This window comes from Clytia hemisphaerica, unplaced genomic scaffold (assembly GCF_902728285.1).
Source record: "Clytia hemisphaerica strain Z4C2 unplaced genomic scaffold, Clytia hemisphaerica genome assembly, whole genome shotgun sequence".
In the NCBI taxonomy this organism is placed as follows: Eukaryota; Metazoa; Cnidaria; class Hydrozoa; order Leptothecata; family Clytiidae; genus Clytia; species Clytia hemisphaerica.
The window spans coordinates 749,693-769,512 of NW_027104591.1; the positions used below are offsets into that span (position 1 = coordinate 749,693).

The 19,820-nt window shown below is 34.1% G+C and overlaps 1 protein-coding gene across 1 annotated transcript; it reads right to left on the reverse strand.

Moving 5' to 3' along the window:
* Positions 1-964: 964 nt before the first annotated feature.
* On the reverse strand, positions 965-5,699 carry LOC136823664 (protein Wnt-1-like). The gene is made up of 4 exons (XM_067079837.1): positions 5,303-5,699; positions 3,592-3,794; positions 2,474-2,757; positions 965-2,101 (listed from the first exon to the last, which is right to left on the reverse strand). The coding sequence occupies exons 1-4, from the start codon at positions 5,368-5,370 to the stop codon at positions 1,526-1,528; spliced, it is 1,131 nt and encodes a 376-aa protein (XP_066935938.1). The 5' UTR covers positions 5,371-5,699; the 3' UTR covers positions 965-1,525.
* Between the last annotated feature and the right edge of the window lie 14,121 nt (positions 5,700-19,820).

Sequence of the window (19,820 nt, forward strand, 5' to 3'; positions counted from 1 at the left end):
AGAAAAAGTTTTCTGCTTTTTATCTTTTAACTTTTGCTATCACACCTTTTGCAATCAAATCTTTATATACTGCGAAAATTGAAAAACTTTCTGACTAAAAAGTTCTTAAATAATAAATCAAAGTCTTTTTCTTTTAATTTGAAGTTCTGACTTCAAAATCGAATTATCTATAAAAAATGGGTCAAGTTTGGGTTATAATTGGAAAGTTCAATTTCAAGATTTTTTCGAAATGTCAAAAAGCATGAAATTTACCTCTAGGTGGTATATAAAGAATTAATGACTTGGTGGGGAGCAAACCTGACAAGCTAAAAGTAAATTCAATTTTTATTTATTTTTCATTAAAATATAGATTTTTAGTTAGAAAAAATATAAAAGATTTAATTCTACCTTTAGCTTACAAATAAAATAACTTATATCAACTTTGAAATTTTAAATAGCATGTCTTTCTCAATTCCACTCGACTCTCTTACAAAAAAAACTAATACGTAAAAAATTGAAATAATAAAAATTAAAATCAAAACTCAACAAAAATATTACTTAATTTAAGTATTGGGAATATTATTTCAATTTTTCAAAGAATAGAAAAATTCGTTTCCAAGGACTTGGAATGAGTCCTTCCTAGGACTTAGGACAAAATATAGTTAGCGCATAAACAGTTTATAAACTTTATACATTTAACATAAAAAGAATTGTAGTCCAAAATCTTTGATTTTTGTGCATCATTTATAACACCTTAGATACAGAGCCGATGGAAACCGCTACCACCAGGAAGAATTGGCCAAAAGAAATGTCGCAGTTAGAAAAATGTTGGAATTTATCCCCACTGCGCGTCGGCTTAAAAATGTTCTCGCCGGGTCAGTCTGAAAGGGACGTGTTTAAAATTTCACCACGCCTCGTATTTATTAAAGATTATTGTCCCGGGGGGGGGGGGGGGTACTACAAAATGGGTACCGGGTATGTGCGAGCCATAAGGGTACCTTTTCTCATTCCTCAAAGGGGTACAAATTCAAAAGTTAGTCTCTGAAAGGGTCCCAAAATCACAAAAATCAAAGATTTCTCTCTCAAAGGGTCACGATTTCCAAGAATTTTGACCAAAATTTTGTGAAAATCAAACCAAAATTTGGAAAAAATGGACCAAAATTTAGGAAAAAGTCTCTCAAAGGGTCCCAAAATCACCAAAATTTTGTCTCTCAAAGGGTCGATTTTCGATTTTCGGCTCGGACATACCCGTCACCTCGCAAACCTAGTACCCCCCCCCGGATTATTGTACTTCAACATCCATATTTGGTACTGATGCAAACCTGTCGATGTTTGGGAAATTGATGGTCTGTAATGTTTATTGCTTTGCTACTCATTTAACAATTCATCGCAGATTTTCCCCATTAATCAAAGATGTTCTTGGTAAATTAAGATTGTTCCATCGTTCGTTTCCAATGATTCCGAATGTTGTTCGCCAGTCAACGTACACATTCCCTGTAAACAATTATCTATTGTGTTACAAGCAAATACTCTATTGTTCTAGTATTCACAAACAATAATGTTCTTTGACCCATTTCAGCTCCTCATCACAAATGACTTCACAACAGTACTTGAACTGACAATTCTTTTTAATTTTGCGTTGCACCCATCTCCAACCTCGGCCACGACAGCAAATCTCATTGCAGCTTTTCTTTCCCCGCAACATCTCATTCGGGGGAACCTCCGCCAGACAAATCCGATTCTCAATACCAGATGAGAAACTCGATTTCCGACAAAAATCGGGCGAATGTTCATAAAATTTCAAATTTTCAACGTTAAATAACATATCTGAACGCCGGCTTCTTACGGAGTTGACGCTACGTTGTTGCGGTGTGTCGGCGTCATCGACGGGTAGATGATTGACGTGTATTTTTGGTTGTTGCCGATGTCGGATTAAACTGTTAGCGTCAGTCTCTATTGTTCGTTGATTAGGTCTCTCGTAAACTGCTTTTTCATATAAATCATATAAGTGTTGTCCGATAGGTTTGAAAGTCGGTGGCATTCTTTTTGAACAAATTCGGACAAGACAACTTCCTGATTCACCATGGCATTGACATGAAAGACGAGTTGATTTTTCAATTTGCTATTAAAAGAACGGAAAAATATAAACCTTATTGCCTTATAAAAAAGTCGGGGTCGTAAATCAGAGTCTTAAAAACAGTCTTTTGAAAAGTTTTTAGATAAATTTTGGAATATATTTCCAATAGACGATATCGGCTTTCCGAATTCTCTCCGAATGATTACCCATGATGCATTGCGCAAAAAAATTCACAGACAATATTGACTTACTGAATATTTTTGCGCAATGCATCATGGGTAATCATTCGGGGAGAATTTCGTTAAGCCGATATCGTCTATTAGAGTCAGTTTTTGGTCAAGATTTTCTTTAAACCTTCTCGGCACTATTTCGTCAAGAAGATACTCTCAAATTCTGACTCAAGAAACCTTCACCTACCTTGTAGCCCACAATGCTGTTTTTGATATTAAAGACAGCTCTGATATCACTGTATGGCTCGCCTTTAAACACCACATCGTACCAAGTCCTAAAACCGTATCTCAAATTATCATTACAAGCATCGTTGATTGCATGTGTCCCATTCAAAAGTCGTGTTTCTTTGATGTTAACTTTTTCTGCGCACGTGCGTTGACATCCAATACGACCTTCGGAGCATGCACGAACCATCTCGTATGTTAGACCAGCTGAAGCGAGTGCATAGACAAACGCTGTCTCGCGACACCCTGCAAAGTATAAAGAATTGAAGTATCGTGCAGGGGAATTTGCAAAAAATAACAGCATTCTTAAAAACAGAGATGATTTGATACATATTACTTAATACTTTATAAATTTATAATTAATAGTAGGGGTAAATTTGTTAAATCGCTCGATTTTTTTGTCAAAGCATTCGTTATGCATTTTTGGAAAGCTAAGGGGTAGGGGAATCAAAATAACTTGGGTGCCAATTTTTTTCGGACACTTTGGTGTGATTTTCGGATAAATATGACGGTCTCAGGAATAAATTATAGGGTCAGAAATTAATGAAAATCTTAGCTGTAGAAAATAGAGACCTGTTGTATATTTTTGGAAAGCTCTCAAAAAATTAATATTAGAGATATATTGCAATTATAGCAGTGAAAGTGATTTCAGTACCTAACTCGAGATATTGAGCTCCAAAAAGCTCAAAAACTGGACAAAACAGCTGCTTCTAGCTGAAGACACTGTATTTAAGGGTTAATATCTCGAGTTAGGTACAGAAATCACCCACTCTCGCACTCTCGCAATATATCTCTATAATCTTAATTTTTTTGAGAGCTTTCCAAAAATATAAAACATCTTTCAAAATCGAGCGAACTAAAAAAAATGAACAAATTCTCCTACTATAAATGCAGTTCCGTATTATTTTCAATATAAAGAAAAATTCATCTCAAATTGAGTCTTAGAGTAAATAGAACGATCGATTAGGATCCCTTTGATATAAATAAAACAGAAAAAATTCTTTTTAAGGAACCACAAGGACTAAAACAGGAAATTCCTAATATTTATCATTAATTTAACTTGTTTGAAGGACTTCGTACCTTTTCTTACAACGTCACCAAACGGCTCATGAGGGTTATTTGACCGACAATTCCATCTGTTATATTTGAACAAATTTTGACATTCACTGACAGCTCTCTTTATTCCTTTATTGACGTAGGCGCTATGACTTGGGTTTTGTCGTAAATAACGGCCGTAAGCTCCTCGACGTTCAAAGTAAAACACATCCATCAATGCATACCTCCTAAAAATTAAGGAAGATTTTTCCCATTAGGTATGTTGGAATCAGTGGGGCCTTAAAAGTGAAATCGAAGTTTGTCGGAATCTTATTTATAGCGTGAGGTCTGCAATGTATTGTAGAAAAGCAGGCAACTTTTTTATGAAAATGGTCTGGTAGACGCCGCGACAGAAAATTCGTTCAGACTCGTTTATCTTTTTTACGGAAAATATGGGAAAAAAGGGTGAAATGGTCTTTTAAACAAATTTGGAAAATTGAAAAATTCACCACCGGGTTTATTTTTAGAGCCACAAAGATGCAAAGTTACCCATTAGTTTAGTTCTATTCATACTAGGCTTTTAAGAGCCGTTCAGAACTAGGGCTTTTCCTGTACCACCCCTTAATTTTTGTTCTTTGGTCTTTTTAAATAACCCTGTGTTACAGACGGGCTGGAACCCCAGCCCCTATAGAAAATTCGGCAAAAATGTTGTCCTTATCCGCAGTGGAAAAAATACCCGAGGATTTCAGCCCCACTGGGAAATTAGCTTTCATTATATTCCCATTCGAAATTCAATGTTTAAAATTTCCACTCCAAAACCATCACTGGATTTTTTAATCTTGGAACAATATAATTTTTATCCCCCCTTGAGATTTCAATAGAAATTCTTATCCCCGCTATGGCAAAAAGTTTCACCGGGGCTGTGAGGGGTGTTTTTTAATGAAATTTGGTACACAAGTTCCTTGCCAAGTAAGGTAAAAATTGATGAAAAATAGAATCTTATTTGAACCTATAAGTAGCAAACCTGCTAAGTAGCAAATAGTGGAAATGCCGAACTGTGGGGAGTTGGGGAAATATATAAGTGAGACTCGGATTATGGTTGATAATATCAATGATCGCTTATTTAATTTCTTTGTAAGGAATCTTATGCTACCTGTTTTAAGAAGTCAAATTTAGAAATAGTAAGGCGAGGCCAATTAAATTTGTTGTTTTACGGGTCAAGCTACCCCAAAAAGAGGGTCTTTCGGCGAGAAATAAAAATAAACAAAAATAGAATTTCACCAATAAAATTTCCTAAAAAGGCAGCATAGACTACTACGTCTTGACAAAAATGCAAAATAGAAAATAGAAAGACACAAAAAGCTCGAATTCATGGATAAAATGAAAAATTGAACATAAAACTTTCAAAACTTGGAAAAACTACAAAAATTTTGAAAATTTGGCAGTCTGTAAAGCAACGAAAATAAAAATGTACTACCAAAATCAATTTTATTTTATTTCAATTTCGACTTTTGGAATTTCAGGGTCGGTCGGGCCTGTAGAATTGGTCTCGCGTCTCACCTAATCCAGCGAATGAATCTTTTTGAAGTATGTCATTTAAAATTTATAATATTATTAAAAACTACAAAATCTACATTGAAAACGGGAGCTTATCGAAAAAAAAAAAAAAAAAAAAACAATCAACAACTTAAAATTAGCGAATGCAAACTGTACAGAAACAATACCCTACTGAAAATGCCCAAAATGTTACACCTACCACCAGTAGCTATAAGAGGTCACAAAAGTCGGTAAAAAAACCAACAAAATTAAATGTTGTAAATCCATTGTATTGTCGCTTGATCAGTGTAAAAATTCAATATTTAGTATGTATTATTTCTTGAGTCTCATTTCCAAAAAAAATCCGTTAAAAGTGGTACCCAAAACGGTTGTATTTTATATGTTCCGCCAGTCAAGTTTGCTCCTAATCAAGTAACATGAAGATCGTCAGAGTAATAACGACCAATTAGCTGTGTGCCTGGCATACGTTGAGTCTCTCAATTAAAATCTAATCAATATCGTCTTGCCGAATAAATAGCGTAATCAAAACAAAATGATAATTTAGTTCGCCGTGAAAAAAATTGTACAAGTAAAGAAAAAATTAAAAGACAAATTGAAATTTATTTTTTTGATTGATACACATATATGTATTAATAAAATGTTGGAATTTCTTTTCTTTCATTTCGACCTATTCTTTATTTCTTTTGTCTTATTATTGTTTTAATATCAAAAGGTATCTTTTTTGATCTAATTTGCCGAATATGAATAAAAAAGTGAGAGAAAAAAATGCTGTAGTACTATTGATTAACATGTTTTCATTAGGCTAATAGTATAGAGGTTTGAAAATCGGACTATTCGAGATCTGTCTGACTACACATAATATTTCAAACAAAAAATTAACAGCTTTTGTTTCATATGTATTATTTTGTTCTATTTCTTTTTTTTTGACTTTGACTATATTTTTGTTATAATTGAATGATCTTTTTTCGGGTCTCAAAACAAATGTAGTACTTATGGTCGAAAATTCGCACGGTCTACTTCAAGTCGAAGTATTTAGTACCTCTTTAGTCTCTTTTGATAGAAATCAAAATGTAGATTTATACACGCGTTTTTTTATAAGAACGTCAAAAAGTTTCGAAGCCTGCAAATGTTCTTAACTTGAGTTTTATGCTTGAAAAATCTTCATATTTTCTGTCTGTAACTCCCCAAAATGTTCTTAACTTGTTCTTGATATTTTGACAATCGAAGTTTTTTATTCTTACTCAGTTTGCTACTCTCCTTCAGGGTACTACGTACTAGAGAAGGAGAGTCGCGCCAATTAGTTTATCGCGCGACAAGTGCAAAATCTTACGCGTTCGCGTTAAAAAACGCGCGGAAAGGAAATAACATTAATACGTTAAATGACGCCTACTTTTTATTAATTAGTGTTGTATTCTTAATAAATTTGACCATCTAGTCAACATCTAGAAAAATGTACCTCGCTTTACTTTTTATATGTCAGGGTTTAATTAGTTTTGCTATTGAATTTAACTATCTTTTATAACTTTGGAATGACATTTTTCTATGACGTCATTTTGTCGGATTTAGAAGGTGCAAACTAAACCTTATTAGAGCCTCCATTCTGACAAGGTTCGGGGACTTAAAAGTGTGTAAAACTTTTTCCATGTCCAAAGTACAATAACAAGCACTAATAACAGACTAGTTAAATTTTGATGAAAAATAAAAATTCAAAACTAGATTTTCAGTTTTTAGTAAAGTCTGCAGTCTCTCCGGTTTAGTACTTCAGGCTTAGTTGGCCGAAATTTTAAGAGCAAGTAAAGAACATTTAAACTTTTCATGGACTCTAAAACACCCAATATCTTTGGAAATTGCACAAATAATTTAAGAATATTTTTAAGCTTAAAACTTTAAGAACATTCGAAAAAAAACATATACCTATAAATATTACTAGACAAAAATAATTTTTTCTACATAAAATGAGATGAATTATGAGGATGATTTCAATTTGTATAAGATTCTGATCGGACTTTTTTCGGACAGACTTTTCATTGTAATGAGGATTGAAAAAGGGTCATGAAGGTAGCAAAATTTCATGGATCACTGCAAAAAGTAGTTTCAAACAATTGTGAAATGGAACACCAGGAGGTATTTGGAGAAGATGAATTTTTACCCACTTAATCACGATTACCGCAAAATTTTTAGTATATTTCTCACATCAAAATATTATGGGTTTATCATGATAGAGTATTAGTGAAAAATCGATCACACACTATATAAACAAAGTTTAAGAAATGATGTCGTCATAATTTATGAATTTTTATTGATATTAAGATGTAGCTGATTCTTAATCGAATAAGGAAGTAGATTAGCACTACAACTTGGCGCTCATAATCCAAAATGCTTGTAAAAAGGAATATGACTTATACCTAAAAGTTCAAAGAGTCTTGTATGGAAAAATTGAGACCGATTAAAGGTATAAAAATGAAATAAAAATGATCTTTCTCCAGTTTAATTAGTCATAATGTACTATCTTTAATTTACAAAAATAAATTTCAAAAAGTGTAATCCTGTATAATTTATATTGAAATCATAGCATTTTTTTAAAACGTTCTCGATTCGTATAAATACCCAAATTTTTTTTTCGTACCCTCGACTTTGACATTCTTGTTCGTAAGATGTCTTAAAATATTTCTCGATAATCTTCTTCATAATTGATAATCCTTGAGAAAATGACAGAAAAAATATGTATCACTATTTTACTGTAGTCTCTCTACAATTTATAGTATCGTTTTTTAAGTCTCAAATATTCCATAGCTAAAGGTTCAACAACAGGTCAACTCTTCAGGAGACATGGCCATAAAATCTGTGGAAAAAATTTCGAAAAATGTATCCAAGACTTTGCAGCCAGTTGGTTCAAATACAATTGGAAGAAGTTAACTCGAAATAAGATCGTGATTGTTTTTACCTCCTAAGCTCTATAGTTGTGTTGAGGAACAGCCCTCAAAAAACAACTGTACGAGAAAATGATGACTATATGCGTTATAAATCAGGTCAACATATATAAAAAACATAAAACTTTGTAAAATGAAGAAAAATTATTCACCTAATTTTCCAACACATCAATCAGCTTTTGCAACTTTTCTTCTGGTTTTCAATTTGTTTGAAGACTTCACTGCTGTAAAAAAAAATCAAATTTCATTATTTTGTTTAAATTGTCTCTTTTTTGAAATCTTGCAGATTTTACACATTTTTAGTTTTGTTAGAGATGCACATGTCTTCTTTTTTTGATCCGATTTCACTTTTCACCAAATCTGATCTGATCACAATCAACCTTTAGCAAAACAAAAAAATAACTTAAAAATTACCTTTTTTGTTTTTTTTCTTTTCTTTTTCATCCATTTGTTTGACCATTAGATACGATAAATAACCACAAATCATCATCAAAGGTGTGATACAAATGAAAACTGAAAATCGAATCAAATTATTGATGACTAGAGCTTCTTTTTTAAATACAAAGCATCTTGAAAAGTCTTGAGAGTCATTTTATCTATTCTACTAGTCTATTTTCCTAGTCATTGGATCTATTAAATTAACAATTAATTTAATTGAGGATGTTAACTTGAAGTTTTAACTAAAACAGACATTTATGAAGAACAATGCTTTCCAAAATTTGATGGCGTGTCCCAATAAGCCATAAGTTTGGCAAGAAAACCTATTATCATTCATACAGTTAGTCACACTAGGAAATCAAGCTTTCAGAAAAAACAACATCAGTCATCTACAGGATGTATTTTGAAAATCGAAAATGAGATGAGAGTTGAGACTCATCTCTACACAAATGAGAGTTACCTGAATTAAGTTCAAGTTCCCAAAACAATCAATTAAAACTTGAAAACTTAAAATCAGAATATCAACCAACCAAATTTTGTCATTCAATTTGTGAATTGAACTGACTGATGTCTCGAGAGGCAGCGCTTTGACATTTAAGGCCTTCATTTATACGCTATAGTAAAAATAATCCTGCACATGTAAATATGGGTCAGTGTTTGAGGTCCAGCTAAATTTCCAGGAAATAGCCTATCCGGCAGTGCACGGATCTAGGTGGGTTCCGTCTCCCCCGTAGATATTTTTCTTGGGAAGTTGTTCTTCAAATCAGTTTTAAAGTTTGGCTTGGCTCAAATTTTAGGCAATTTCTCATAGTTTTTGAAAATGTTAATTTCATTAAAAAGCACCGGGTTATTTTTCTATAGCACTTTCACATCATTAATCTTTGATACGCATTTCGGTGGGACGCTATCGTGACTAACTGTCATACATCAAAGAAAGCGTATAATGTTGAAGATTTCAAAAATCACTTTTTACGATGTTATAACAAAATTTCGAGAATTTAGGGAAACCTATTTTTTGACATCATAATTGATGACGTTATAAAATTTCAATATCTCAAAAAGTACTCATCAAAAAACTATGAAACTTTGCCAAATGTCTTGTCTTGGTTATTTCTAACTATTAATAAATATGTTTTCAATTTTTCTGATGATGTCAGCAAAAATCAGCTAAAATGAATCATGACTCAAAAATGATAAAACCAAAGCAAACAGGGTGATTCTGATGTCTCTGGTTTCCTTTTTTTGGCTGCTCGCAGGGTACTTAAATTTTAGCAGACAGTTAGTTTTTTCTGTTTCGATTTTGGCGACCGCTCTTTCCCGTAAAAAAAAGGTAGGTAAAATTCCGGTTCCCGTAAGGAAAAGTAGCAGAGAAAAAGTAGGTAAAAAACTCTTTTTAATCATAATCGTAAGTTGGTCTAATGTCCACACCCCTCTTCTAATTTCGACACCCTTCTTTAGAGAGAGGAATAATGGGAAGGTCTGAATCACTGATTGAAACTATTTTTCTTTACTTAGCGGTTAGAGAGGAAAAAATTTCTTGTTTGTCATTGACTCTGACCTTCCTATTATTTCTATCTCTAAAGAAGGATGTCGAAATTAGAAGAGGAAATTTTCAGGAGAGATCCATAAAATTATCATTGATATCATGTTCAAATATCTAAATCATTCTCTTTAAAGGAAAGAAAAAAATTGACAATTTTTGCATTGCTCTAACCTTCCCCATTACTAAAGTGCGCATTTTTACCTCTATCGCTTTCACGGTGGAACACAATGGAGATAGGGAGACTCCTAAACAGTGTATTCCAGGAATTTTTGTGACAAAGTTCTGTTCTTTCAAACGACTATTTTTTCAGAACTCTTATTGAAAAATCTTACTGTTTGTATCCAGGCTACACTACAAACCCAAAAAATATTTAAAATCTAATAATATTACCAAAATGAAAAAGTTATTTAATTTCAAATGCTAGAAATTCAGGAAATTTGGAGGTAGCTAATCAAACTTAAGAAAAAAAGTGTTTAAAATTTCACCTAAATCAAAATTATAATCAAAATCTTATTAATTTTTACTGTCAACTGCTCCAACTTGGGACTATCTGACAAAACATGGGACGGCAATTCGGCCACCATTTCACCAAACCTACAAAGTCCGCTATACTGTTGATTATGATTGCGGAGATAATTAATTCTCCATTATTTTTAAAATGTAAGCTAAGCAAGCCATAGCGAAATTAAAGATGGCTGACGAAACAGCGATGAAAATGAAAGGCAGTCTAAACTTAAACTCCTATATCAGGATTAGAAACTAGGCTAGTCTTACCTCTTTTATCTTTTCCTTTACAACAATATATACAATGCTGACAAGTTGACACAACACATGTGTACCTTAAGTGGATAAATTTTTGTGTGGATTAATTTTCGCGGTTTTTTGCGAATTTTGGCCATTTTCGCGAAATTTAGTCCAATTTAGTAACAATTTATATAGTCGCAAAATTAATTAAAGAAGACCATTTTCGTGAAATTAAATCCACGCAAAAATTTTAAAGACCCTTGATTTGCGAAATTTAATCCACGCGAAATCTTTAAATTCTCGTCTCGCGAAAATTAGTACACGCGAAAATTTATCCACTTAATGTACAATGTACATTGACAAGTACCGTGAGAACAGGTAACTTGCATCAGTGGAGGCTAACATGCATACCCCTCAAATGAATGACCTGGCTGGTCATTAAAATACAAAGCTAAATCAAAACAAAATGGTAGAGTAGAGCTGCGAAGCGGAGCTGCATACTTCATTTGTTTTGAAATTTTGCTGCTTTGATTGGTCAGTCATTTGATGGCTATGCAAGTTTCCCTCCACTGATGCAAGTTACCCGACTTCACGGTAATCCCTGAGAGAAGTTTTTATAGAAATCTGCAACAAAAACGAATGTGGTCTCTTCTACTAATTGCTTACCAGAGCAGAAATTTGGCACACACCTTCCTGATGTTAAAACTGAGGGGTAATTTTTTCATTTTTTTAAATTTCGCTTTTTTTTGCGAGTTATTCCCATTTTAGTGGAATTTTGCGCTTATTTAACGTCATAAAAGTCAAAATAATTGACGTCAAATATTTTTAATTTTTTTTAGATTCATTGACGTAAATGAATTTATTTGCACAAACCCCTGTAACTATGGGAGAGCACCCTGTTGCTAAGATGTTGGCTTGAAATCGAAAATGAAACCACCCAAAACAAAAGTAAAATCAGCCCGTACACTGGAAATCCCGTAATCTTGATATACTATGAGTTTAAGTCTATACTGAAAGAAGAAAATTTAGAGTTTCATTGATTTTTGATAATTTTTAAACTTTGACGTTAAGAGGTGGGGGTGGGGGGGTTTCAAATTAGCGTCAATTTGACGTTAGTCGTGGGAAGAATCGATATGTGAGTGACCCCTAACAGCAGTGTAGACCTAACTCTTCACACAAAAATTACGGGAAACGCATGTTTGGACTTTGTACCCTATGCTGCACTCAAGCACTTAAGCCAAAGTCCCGCAAAGGCGGGACAAAAATCAGTTTTTTGAAGTTTGCAAAAAAACGCCACATAGAAGATCTTTTAAAACATAAATTCAGTAAAAAATACAACTTTTCTATTTTTGCTTTTTTTTGCAAAAGTTCTAGGAATGAAAAAAAAGGGATAATGATAATTGAATACTATCCATTGATGATCCTCGGCACTATCGTAAAGCTAGAATTGCTTCGCGTACTCTTCGCTTGAGAAAATGATTGACAGATTGAAGTTTTTCATCTCCGCGGTGCGCGCCGCGCGGGAGTTGGGCGCTCTGCAAGAGTTCTCTGCTCAATCCTCGGACCGCGTTAAAAATGGTAGACTGAGCTGTGATAGATCATTTCGATGGAAGTTGTTGGAATGTTTACAAGGCTCTTGACAGAAAATCGTTTGTTTTATTGTCAATGATGACAGTGCGGTTATTAATTTTGTTAGATCTGACAAATTGATGTTTGTAAGTGCACTTAATAGTTTTGATTCCCATTGAAGAATCATATTCTGGTTTTCATGTTATTAGATGCTGTTTTAGAGCTTTAGGTCTACACTGCTACTGAACAGTACTGTAAGTGAAAATACCTAGGCCAGATATCAACAAGTCCCATGTTTTGACCAATCGTCTTAAGTTAGAGCAGTTGACAGTATTAGATTTTAAATATTTTTTGGGTTTGTAGCGCTAATGCTATGCATGCAGTCAAGTTTTTCATAGAGGTTATTTGCCACCCTTTTCATTCTCAACACAGGACAGGCAGTTACATCAAAATGCCTCGAAAATGTCAATATGAAAATTGCGTAATCAGAGAACGTATGTCTCGCTCATTATAAAAAGGCCGAGACAAACTTTCAATAATTGGATTGTAACATCGAGTTAAGTCTCTTTTGTTAAGTCACCAGGGGGTAAATAAAACAGACCTTGATACATTTATCGTTCGTTTCAACTTGACGATTGTTTAAAACTCAGCCTCCTAAATATTTGGGGTAGGTAAAATATGTACAAAGAAATTCATACTTTTCCAACCCGGCAAATCTTTAAAAAAGAAGCAAACAATAAAATATAATTACCCTTTCCAAATAAACCTCTTCGGTGGCGAGCGTAGTCTACTCTGACGTAATTGTAAAATTTATGTGATGGGAGTTTGAGATAGTAATGTAATGTTGTTTGGGGAATTATGAAGTTCTCTGGAATTTCGATTGCATTTATTCAGGTTGATTTTTTATGACTTCTAATGGTACTTTTTCTAACGAGTTTGATTACTCTGTTCTCACACTTATGTCTTTTTTTTTCGCGTCCTTTTCCGTGATTACTTTTATTTATATTTTTAAAGACAGGTAAGAAGGCATATTGATGTAACTGACAGGAGGAGTTCAGCTGATGACACACTCAACTGAGAGAAAATTATCCCAGCAGTTTCATGGTAGAGCCTGATGTTTAGGAGCTTGCTGAAAAAATATTATATACTTACAAGAAACTAGAAAATCCTTTGGGTTTTTGGCAGCATATTGAGCAAATTGATCGAAATAGTCGAATATTTTGTCTTGAATTGACAGTGTTTTGTCCGCCATGTTTGATCCCGTGTTTTGATTTTAAGGCCCCCGATAGCCTAGGACCTTTAAAATTTTCGATGTAGAAAGGGCACTAATTTTTCACGGCAGCCGATATCGAACATTTCATAATGGGACCTACCCTGGAGATCATAAACAAATCACAGCGAAAAAAATGATACTTTTAGCAGGATTTAGCAGTTTAGAGGCACCCTGAAGCTTTTAACCATTCACTTCTATTGACATTGAATATCAGGTAATTTATTGAATATTTTGATCCATGATGCTAATGAAATCCTAATTAAATCAATTTTTGTTTGGGATTTCTTTTTTGAAGGAAATCATCAAGACAAGAGGTCAAGGGCAGAATTTATTTACATGCCTACGGCGTCAATCACAAATATCTTCATTTCGCGTCCTCGTTGGGTCTAAAAAGTGAGTCGGTCGGTCGGTCGGTCGTAAAAATTTTCGGGTTTCCATTTTTCCATCCATTTTTGGAGTGCATTCTTGGAGGAAACTGCCAGCCAGCCAGCAGCCAAAACAACCGCATGTAATGGGTGGTTTAAAATTATGACCTTTGAACACTGTGACCTCTGACCCCAAAATGGGGCATGTAATGATAAACAAAGTCAAAATACTGCGAATGCGCTGTAGAAATTGCTCGCAAAAAATCGGCAATTAATAAAATTTTTGAACGAAGGAAATGTCATTGACAGAAAAAGTCCGACAAATTTACCGACTCACCGACTCAATTCTACTCAATTTTCGAGAGTCGGTCGGGCGACGCGAAACGAAGATATTTGTGATTGCCGCCTACTGTACTGTACAACAGTAAAAACGAAAATTTTTTTTTTAACGTAGCTCATTTTTAAATGTACATTTCCAGGATATACTATTTACAGAAAAAATATATCTACCCATCTATCTTGTTGTGAGCAGTCAGTCACAGGGTCTCCTTGGTCTTTTTTATAATATAAATATATATATTTGTTTGGGATAGAATGAAAACATACCTGATCAACACAACCAATCCAAACCTTCCAGTCAAGAACAAGTGCAAATTAGGATACCTGTCGGCAATCTCTCCTACTTAGGAGAGTTGTATCCTAATTTGGAGATTTAGGTATCCTAAATAGGAGAGCAGACACTTTGACCTGAATTTTGAGGTTACTGCTTCGATCCGCGTTTGGAAAACTATGCAAACCTTTTCTTAATTGAGATTTGCACCACTGACCAAAATTTCAAGTAATTTCTCTTGTGGGTTCCTCGAAAATTAACATCCTTAATAATCTGCCGTTCAGAGCCTAAAATTTTGCGAACACGAGCTAAAGATTTGTTTTTCTTTTTACGGAACAGCCCGATACGGTCTGATTTTCTCGCAAAAAAAGCGTTCGTGTATGCTAGTTAGCACATTTGAGTGGTGTTTTGGGCTATAGTTTTGCATTCCGCCAGCCAAACTCGATGAAATTCAGTACACAATCTCATTTGCTTATTATTTACATCTTGGAAGTGGTAAGATGGCGCGGATGTCTCTGGTTGGTGGAAAATACGGGTTTTTTGGTTTTTAGTATCCTACCGTGAGAGGTCCTAAAGCCGACACCCTTGCCTAATTCCGACCCCCCAAATAACTGTTATGAAAAAAAATTCTATGTTTACAAACATTCCCTCTCCAAGTTGAACTAATGTTAGAACTCTCGAAACAAAACATCTAACAAGATAGCTGTAATGTCAAGATGTCAATTAATGTAATTAAAAAGTGTGAGTTGTAAAAATAATTACCTTTTACCCAGAGTTGCTCATATTTAAAACGATAACAGAACAGTTTTGTAATAAAATGACTTGTGCGGGAAAAATACGAAACAACTTGGGCTGGTTTCCATCAAGAAACAAACGGGTAAATTGCAAAAATGGTGCGAATTTGAAAAAAGGGCGGATGCGGTAGCACTTAATTTGAATAACAAACATTGAATCAATGAGCGGCAACTATCAACGCCCTCTTTACTTTACCACCCATAATTCCAGATGTTTATTTACGGAAGGCCCGCAACCAAGCCAAGTGCCAGTGTAAAGTAATAAAAACCAGGCTTGATTACGTAACGTTTCAAAATGACCACGCTCGTACACAGACCTCTTTTATATTTTCGTGTGCTTTGGGAAATCAAAACATCTCATTACTTTTTATGATGCTGTTACTATATACTGTTGTCATTTATGACGTTGTGCATATTGCAATAAAAAAATATGTTTTGTTATAAGAAGCAATTATTGTTATTTGGTTCGATTGGTTCAGTGTATCAAATCTCTCAGTTTAGTTGACACTTTGGTATCTTCGTTGCGTCACAGCGAAAGGTTTGTTTTTATTTTAGTTTGTATCTTTGAAAGACCCCATCGGATTTAGGCAGTGGTGTCGGCTTTAGGACCTCTCACGGTAATTAGGATGTTGATTGCTATTTTGGATACTTTTTTGTATCCAATTTAAGATACTCTCCTAAGTAGGAGAAATTGCATAAGGTATCCTAATTTGCACTTGTTCTTGACTGCCTTCTGTCTTGCGTTTTTACTCTTTCCTTCCCAACAACTTTCGTTTTTGCTTATGTAGGTCTTAAAATCCACAAGTAATGAACCTATTATCTTATAGCTTTATCTGAATAAATCTGGTTGAAAACCTTCTTTCATGTTTCATTCCGTACGTTTTTTATCCACGTGGTGAACCGGTTTCCCTGATTTCCCGCTAATTAAAAATTTGAAACTTTCCCGTGGGCGCGATTGCGCCATCGCATAATATTTTTCGTGAAAATTTACCGTATTCTAACGCTAATATAATCTAGATAGGAAAAAAATATTAAATTTAATTCTTTTTTTGTTCGTATTTCTAAATTTCACGATAAAAAGGACTATTTACAAATTATTTTCTTTAACGGGCGTTGAATCGGCATTGACATATTTAATGATGTCATAATCAATATTTTGTCAACATCCTTTTCATTTGATAAATACCACTAAGATATACAAGAGAAGTAAACATAAATTTATCGCCTGCAAGCACGGCTTAGCTAAGCGCACCTCTCTTATTCATTGTCTAAGAATTGGAACGGGCAAAGATTACGGCGCGGGCTGATAGCGGACAAAGGTTATTTGAAGATATTTTCAGTTATAATCCAAGGTAGAACAAACTAAACATAGAAAGGGGGTATTTTTTAGTGCTCTATACGGTGATCGGTATTTTTTTTTAAATTCTATGTTTAGATTTTTCTACCCAGCCCCCTTGCTATGTATGCACGCTCTGTTGCTAAGACCTTTTCTTGAAAATGAAAGTGAAACCAAAATAATTTAGCGCGCACTGCCGTTCGAGTAATATTGATAAAGTGAAAGGAGGTCCTGACTGGTTGTGAGACGTGCGGAAATTAGCAAAACGCCCGTGTCCGTCCTATACGCAATAATAGATAATAGAGTCAAGTTACCAAAAAAAACAAACAACCAAAACACAAACGACCCCAGTGCACGAACAAACGTCTTTGAACTTGAAAAAAAACAACCAAAAACAAACTTCTATAGAATTTCCTTTGTGCAGCAGAATCCTCTCAAACTATCCCTGCCCCTGCCTTAAACTGTCCAGAAATTAAAGTAAACGGAGTACTAGAACAACACCAAACCAATTTTGAACGAGGCCAAGTAAAAAAATCACGAAATTCAGGATTTTTGTAAACATGGCTGATTGCAAAAGGAAATGTTTTATATACCATACCGTCAAGTGATGTTCTAACTTGGGACTATCTGACAAAACATGGGAAGTCATTTGATTTGAGTTAATGAATGGCGTATTAAAAAATAAACAATTTTTCTTTTGCACCAAGTAGGCTTTTAAATCGAAATATGAAAAATATCCGTAGTGGAACACACGCAAGTGTCTGTGAAGTAACTCGCGCGGTAAGTTACACACTCGTCATTCGTTAATCCCATCAAGCGATAGGCGAAGGTGTCCGGTCATTTTGAATGAAAACAAAAAAGTTAAAAAGGGCGCCCTATCAGTGAAAGTTATCGTGACATGCTACCGTCAACTGCTCCAACTTGGGACTATCTGACAAAACATAGGACGGCAATTCCGCCACCATTTCACCGAACCTCCAAAGTCATTTGATTTGAGTTAAGGAACGGCGTATTAAAGAATACACGATTTCTCTTTCGATTTTACAGTAAGTGAAAATACAGACCAGATATGCAACAGTCCCATGTTTTGACCGTCAATTGTCCCAAGTTAGAGCAGTTGACAGTATGACAGAAAGTATGATTGATAAACTTGATAGATAGACAGTGATGCAAGTTACCCAATTTCACGGTAGTTATTCAAAAGATGCGTTCTCTGACACCCTTTTTTAGAGCTGAAAATAATAGAAAGATCAACGTAGATAGAATGTTAAAAAGATGTTATAACGATGTTGGTTTCAGTATGCTACAGTTAAACGAATTTGTTTAATAATTATCTAAATACAGCTTCATATTCTTTTTTTTTCGTACAAAAAAGTGAGGTCTCTGTGATTTGATATGGATGTACATTTCTTGAGAAATTCTTTAGAGGTCTTTAAGGTAGGATTCCTTGTTATCAAATTGAACAATGACACGTTTTTGTAACCTTCTATTTCAAAGATTCATGCTCAAGCGACTCAAGTTGTACCGTGAGATCGGGTAACTTACATCAGTGGAGGCTAACATGCATGGCCCTCAAATGAATGACCTGACTGGTCATTAAAATACAAAGTTGAATCAAAACAAAAATGGTAGAGTAGAGCTGCGAGCAGAGCTGCGCAGTTCATTTGTTTTGAAATTTTGCTGCTTTGATTGGTCAGTCATTTGATGGCTATGCAAGTTTCCCTCCAGTGATGCAAGTTACCTGACTTCACAGTAAATATTTCATGATAGAAAAAAGATGTCTGAAATTTTGGAGCAGCTTTATTTCAAGTTTGAGATAGGGATATTAAATCCGTTAAACTACAATTGTCAGTTACTTGAATGGTTGTCTTTTTCCATTTACTGGAATGGTTTCATCTTTCCATCCTATGAGATATTTTATTTGTGGTGTCAGCATTCAGTCCATTTCCCTGCACTGAAATTTAAACAAAAAGCTAAGTGTAAAAAAAAAACAACAATTAAAAAATATTATAATTCACACCTTCTGCCATTATGATCTTTTTAATGTCACTTGTAATTTGAAATTGGAAAGTAATTGTGTTAATATACACTATACATGTTATTTAATTGTTTGTTAATTTGGTGTGGGAATTACTGTCTCATAATGAAAAAAAAAGAATTTTATCTACTTATGTCACATGTTTTTTTTCATTAAATTTGGAATTGATGGCAAGGATGTTTCATGTCTTCCAACATTTTGGTCATTGTTTAACCATGGTATATTTTATATGTATTTTATATCCTTATGCTCATGCAAATTCATTGTAGATTTACAAAGAGACTGGGTTCACAGAATTTATTTCAAACAAAACCAAAATATTTTGGAAATACATCCACCTTCTCTTGTACCAAAAACTGTATGAAATAAGCAGGGATTGAGTTTATTAGGGTGTCTAATGTGAATTGATACATATTCACATACCTTATTACACTTATAACTACCTAAGTTATTTGTACTAGTAATCTCATGGTTATGAGGAGTATTTAGGATAAGATTCCTGAGGTCACTTTTGAAATTTAAAATATTTCGAAATTTGACTGAGGGTAATTTATCCAGAATTTCACGAAAACAAGCATGAGATTCCTGGTTGAAATTCTAACAATTTTGAAAGACGTCAAAACACTGGAGATCAATCTGAAACTTAAAAAAAAGAGGTCTCCAAAAAGTCATACAAAGGCGATTCGAGTTTTAATTGGGTAATATTCCATTTACTTAGTCTTAAGCCTTCGAAGTTAGTAAGAAATTCGAAAAAGGCGATGAATTTCCAAAGGATGGGAATTTCACTTTTGTGGGAAATTACAAAATTTAGGAGGGAAATTACAAGTTTGTGGGAAATTACAAATTAACGTAAGCAAAAACGTCGATCAAATTTCAATCAACCATGAGATTATAACGCTAATTGGCTACCCTCTGCCTTTTGCGTTAATTAATTGTTGCACTCATTTTTTTCTGCATTTAACTCTTGATTTATAATATAAGTGTAATAAGTTATACTCGCTTTTGGCTCTGGTAAACTCAGAACTCATAACCCATCCCATTATTGGGTAATTTTATTTCTTTATTGTGGCACATCTT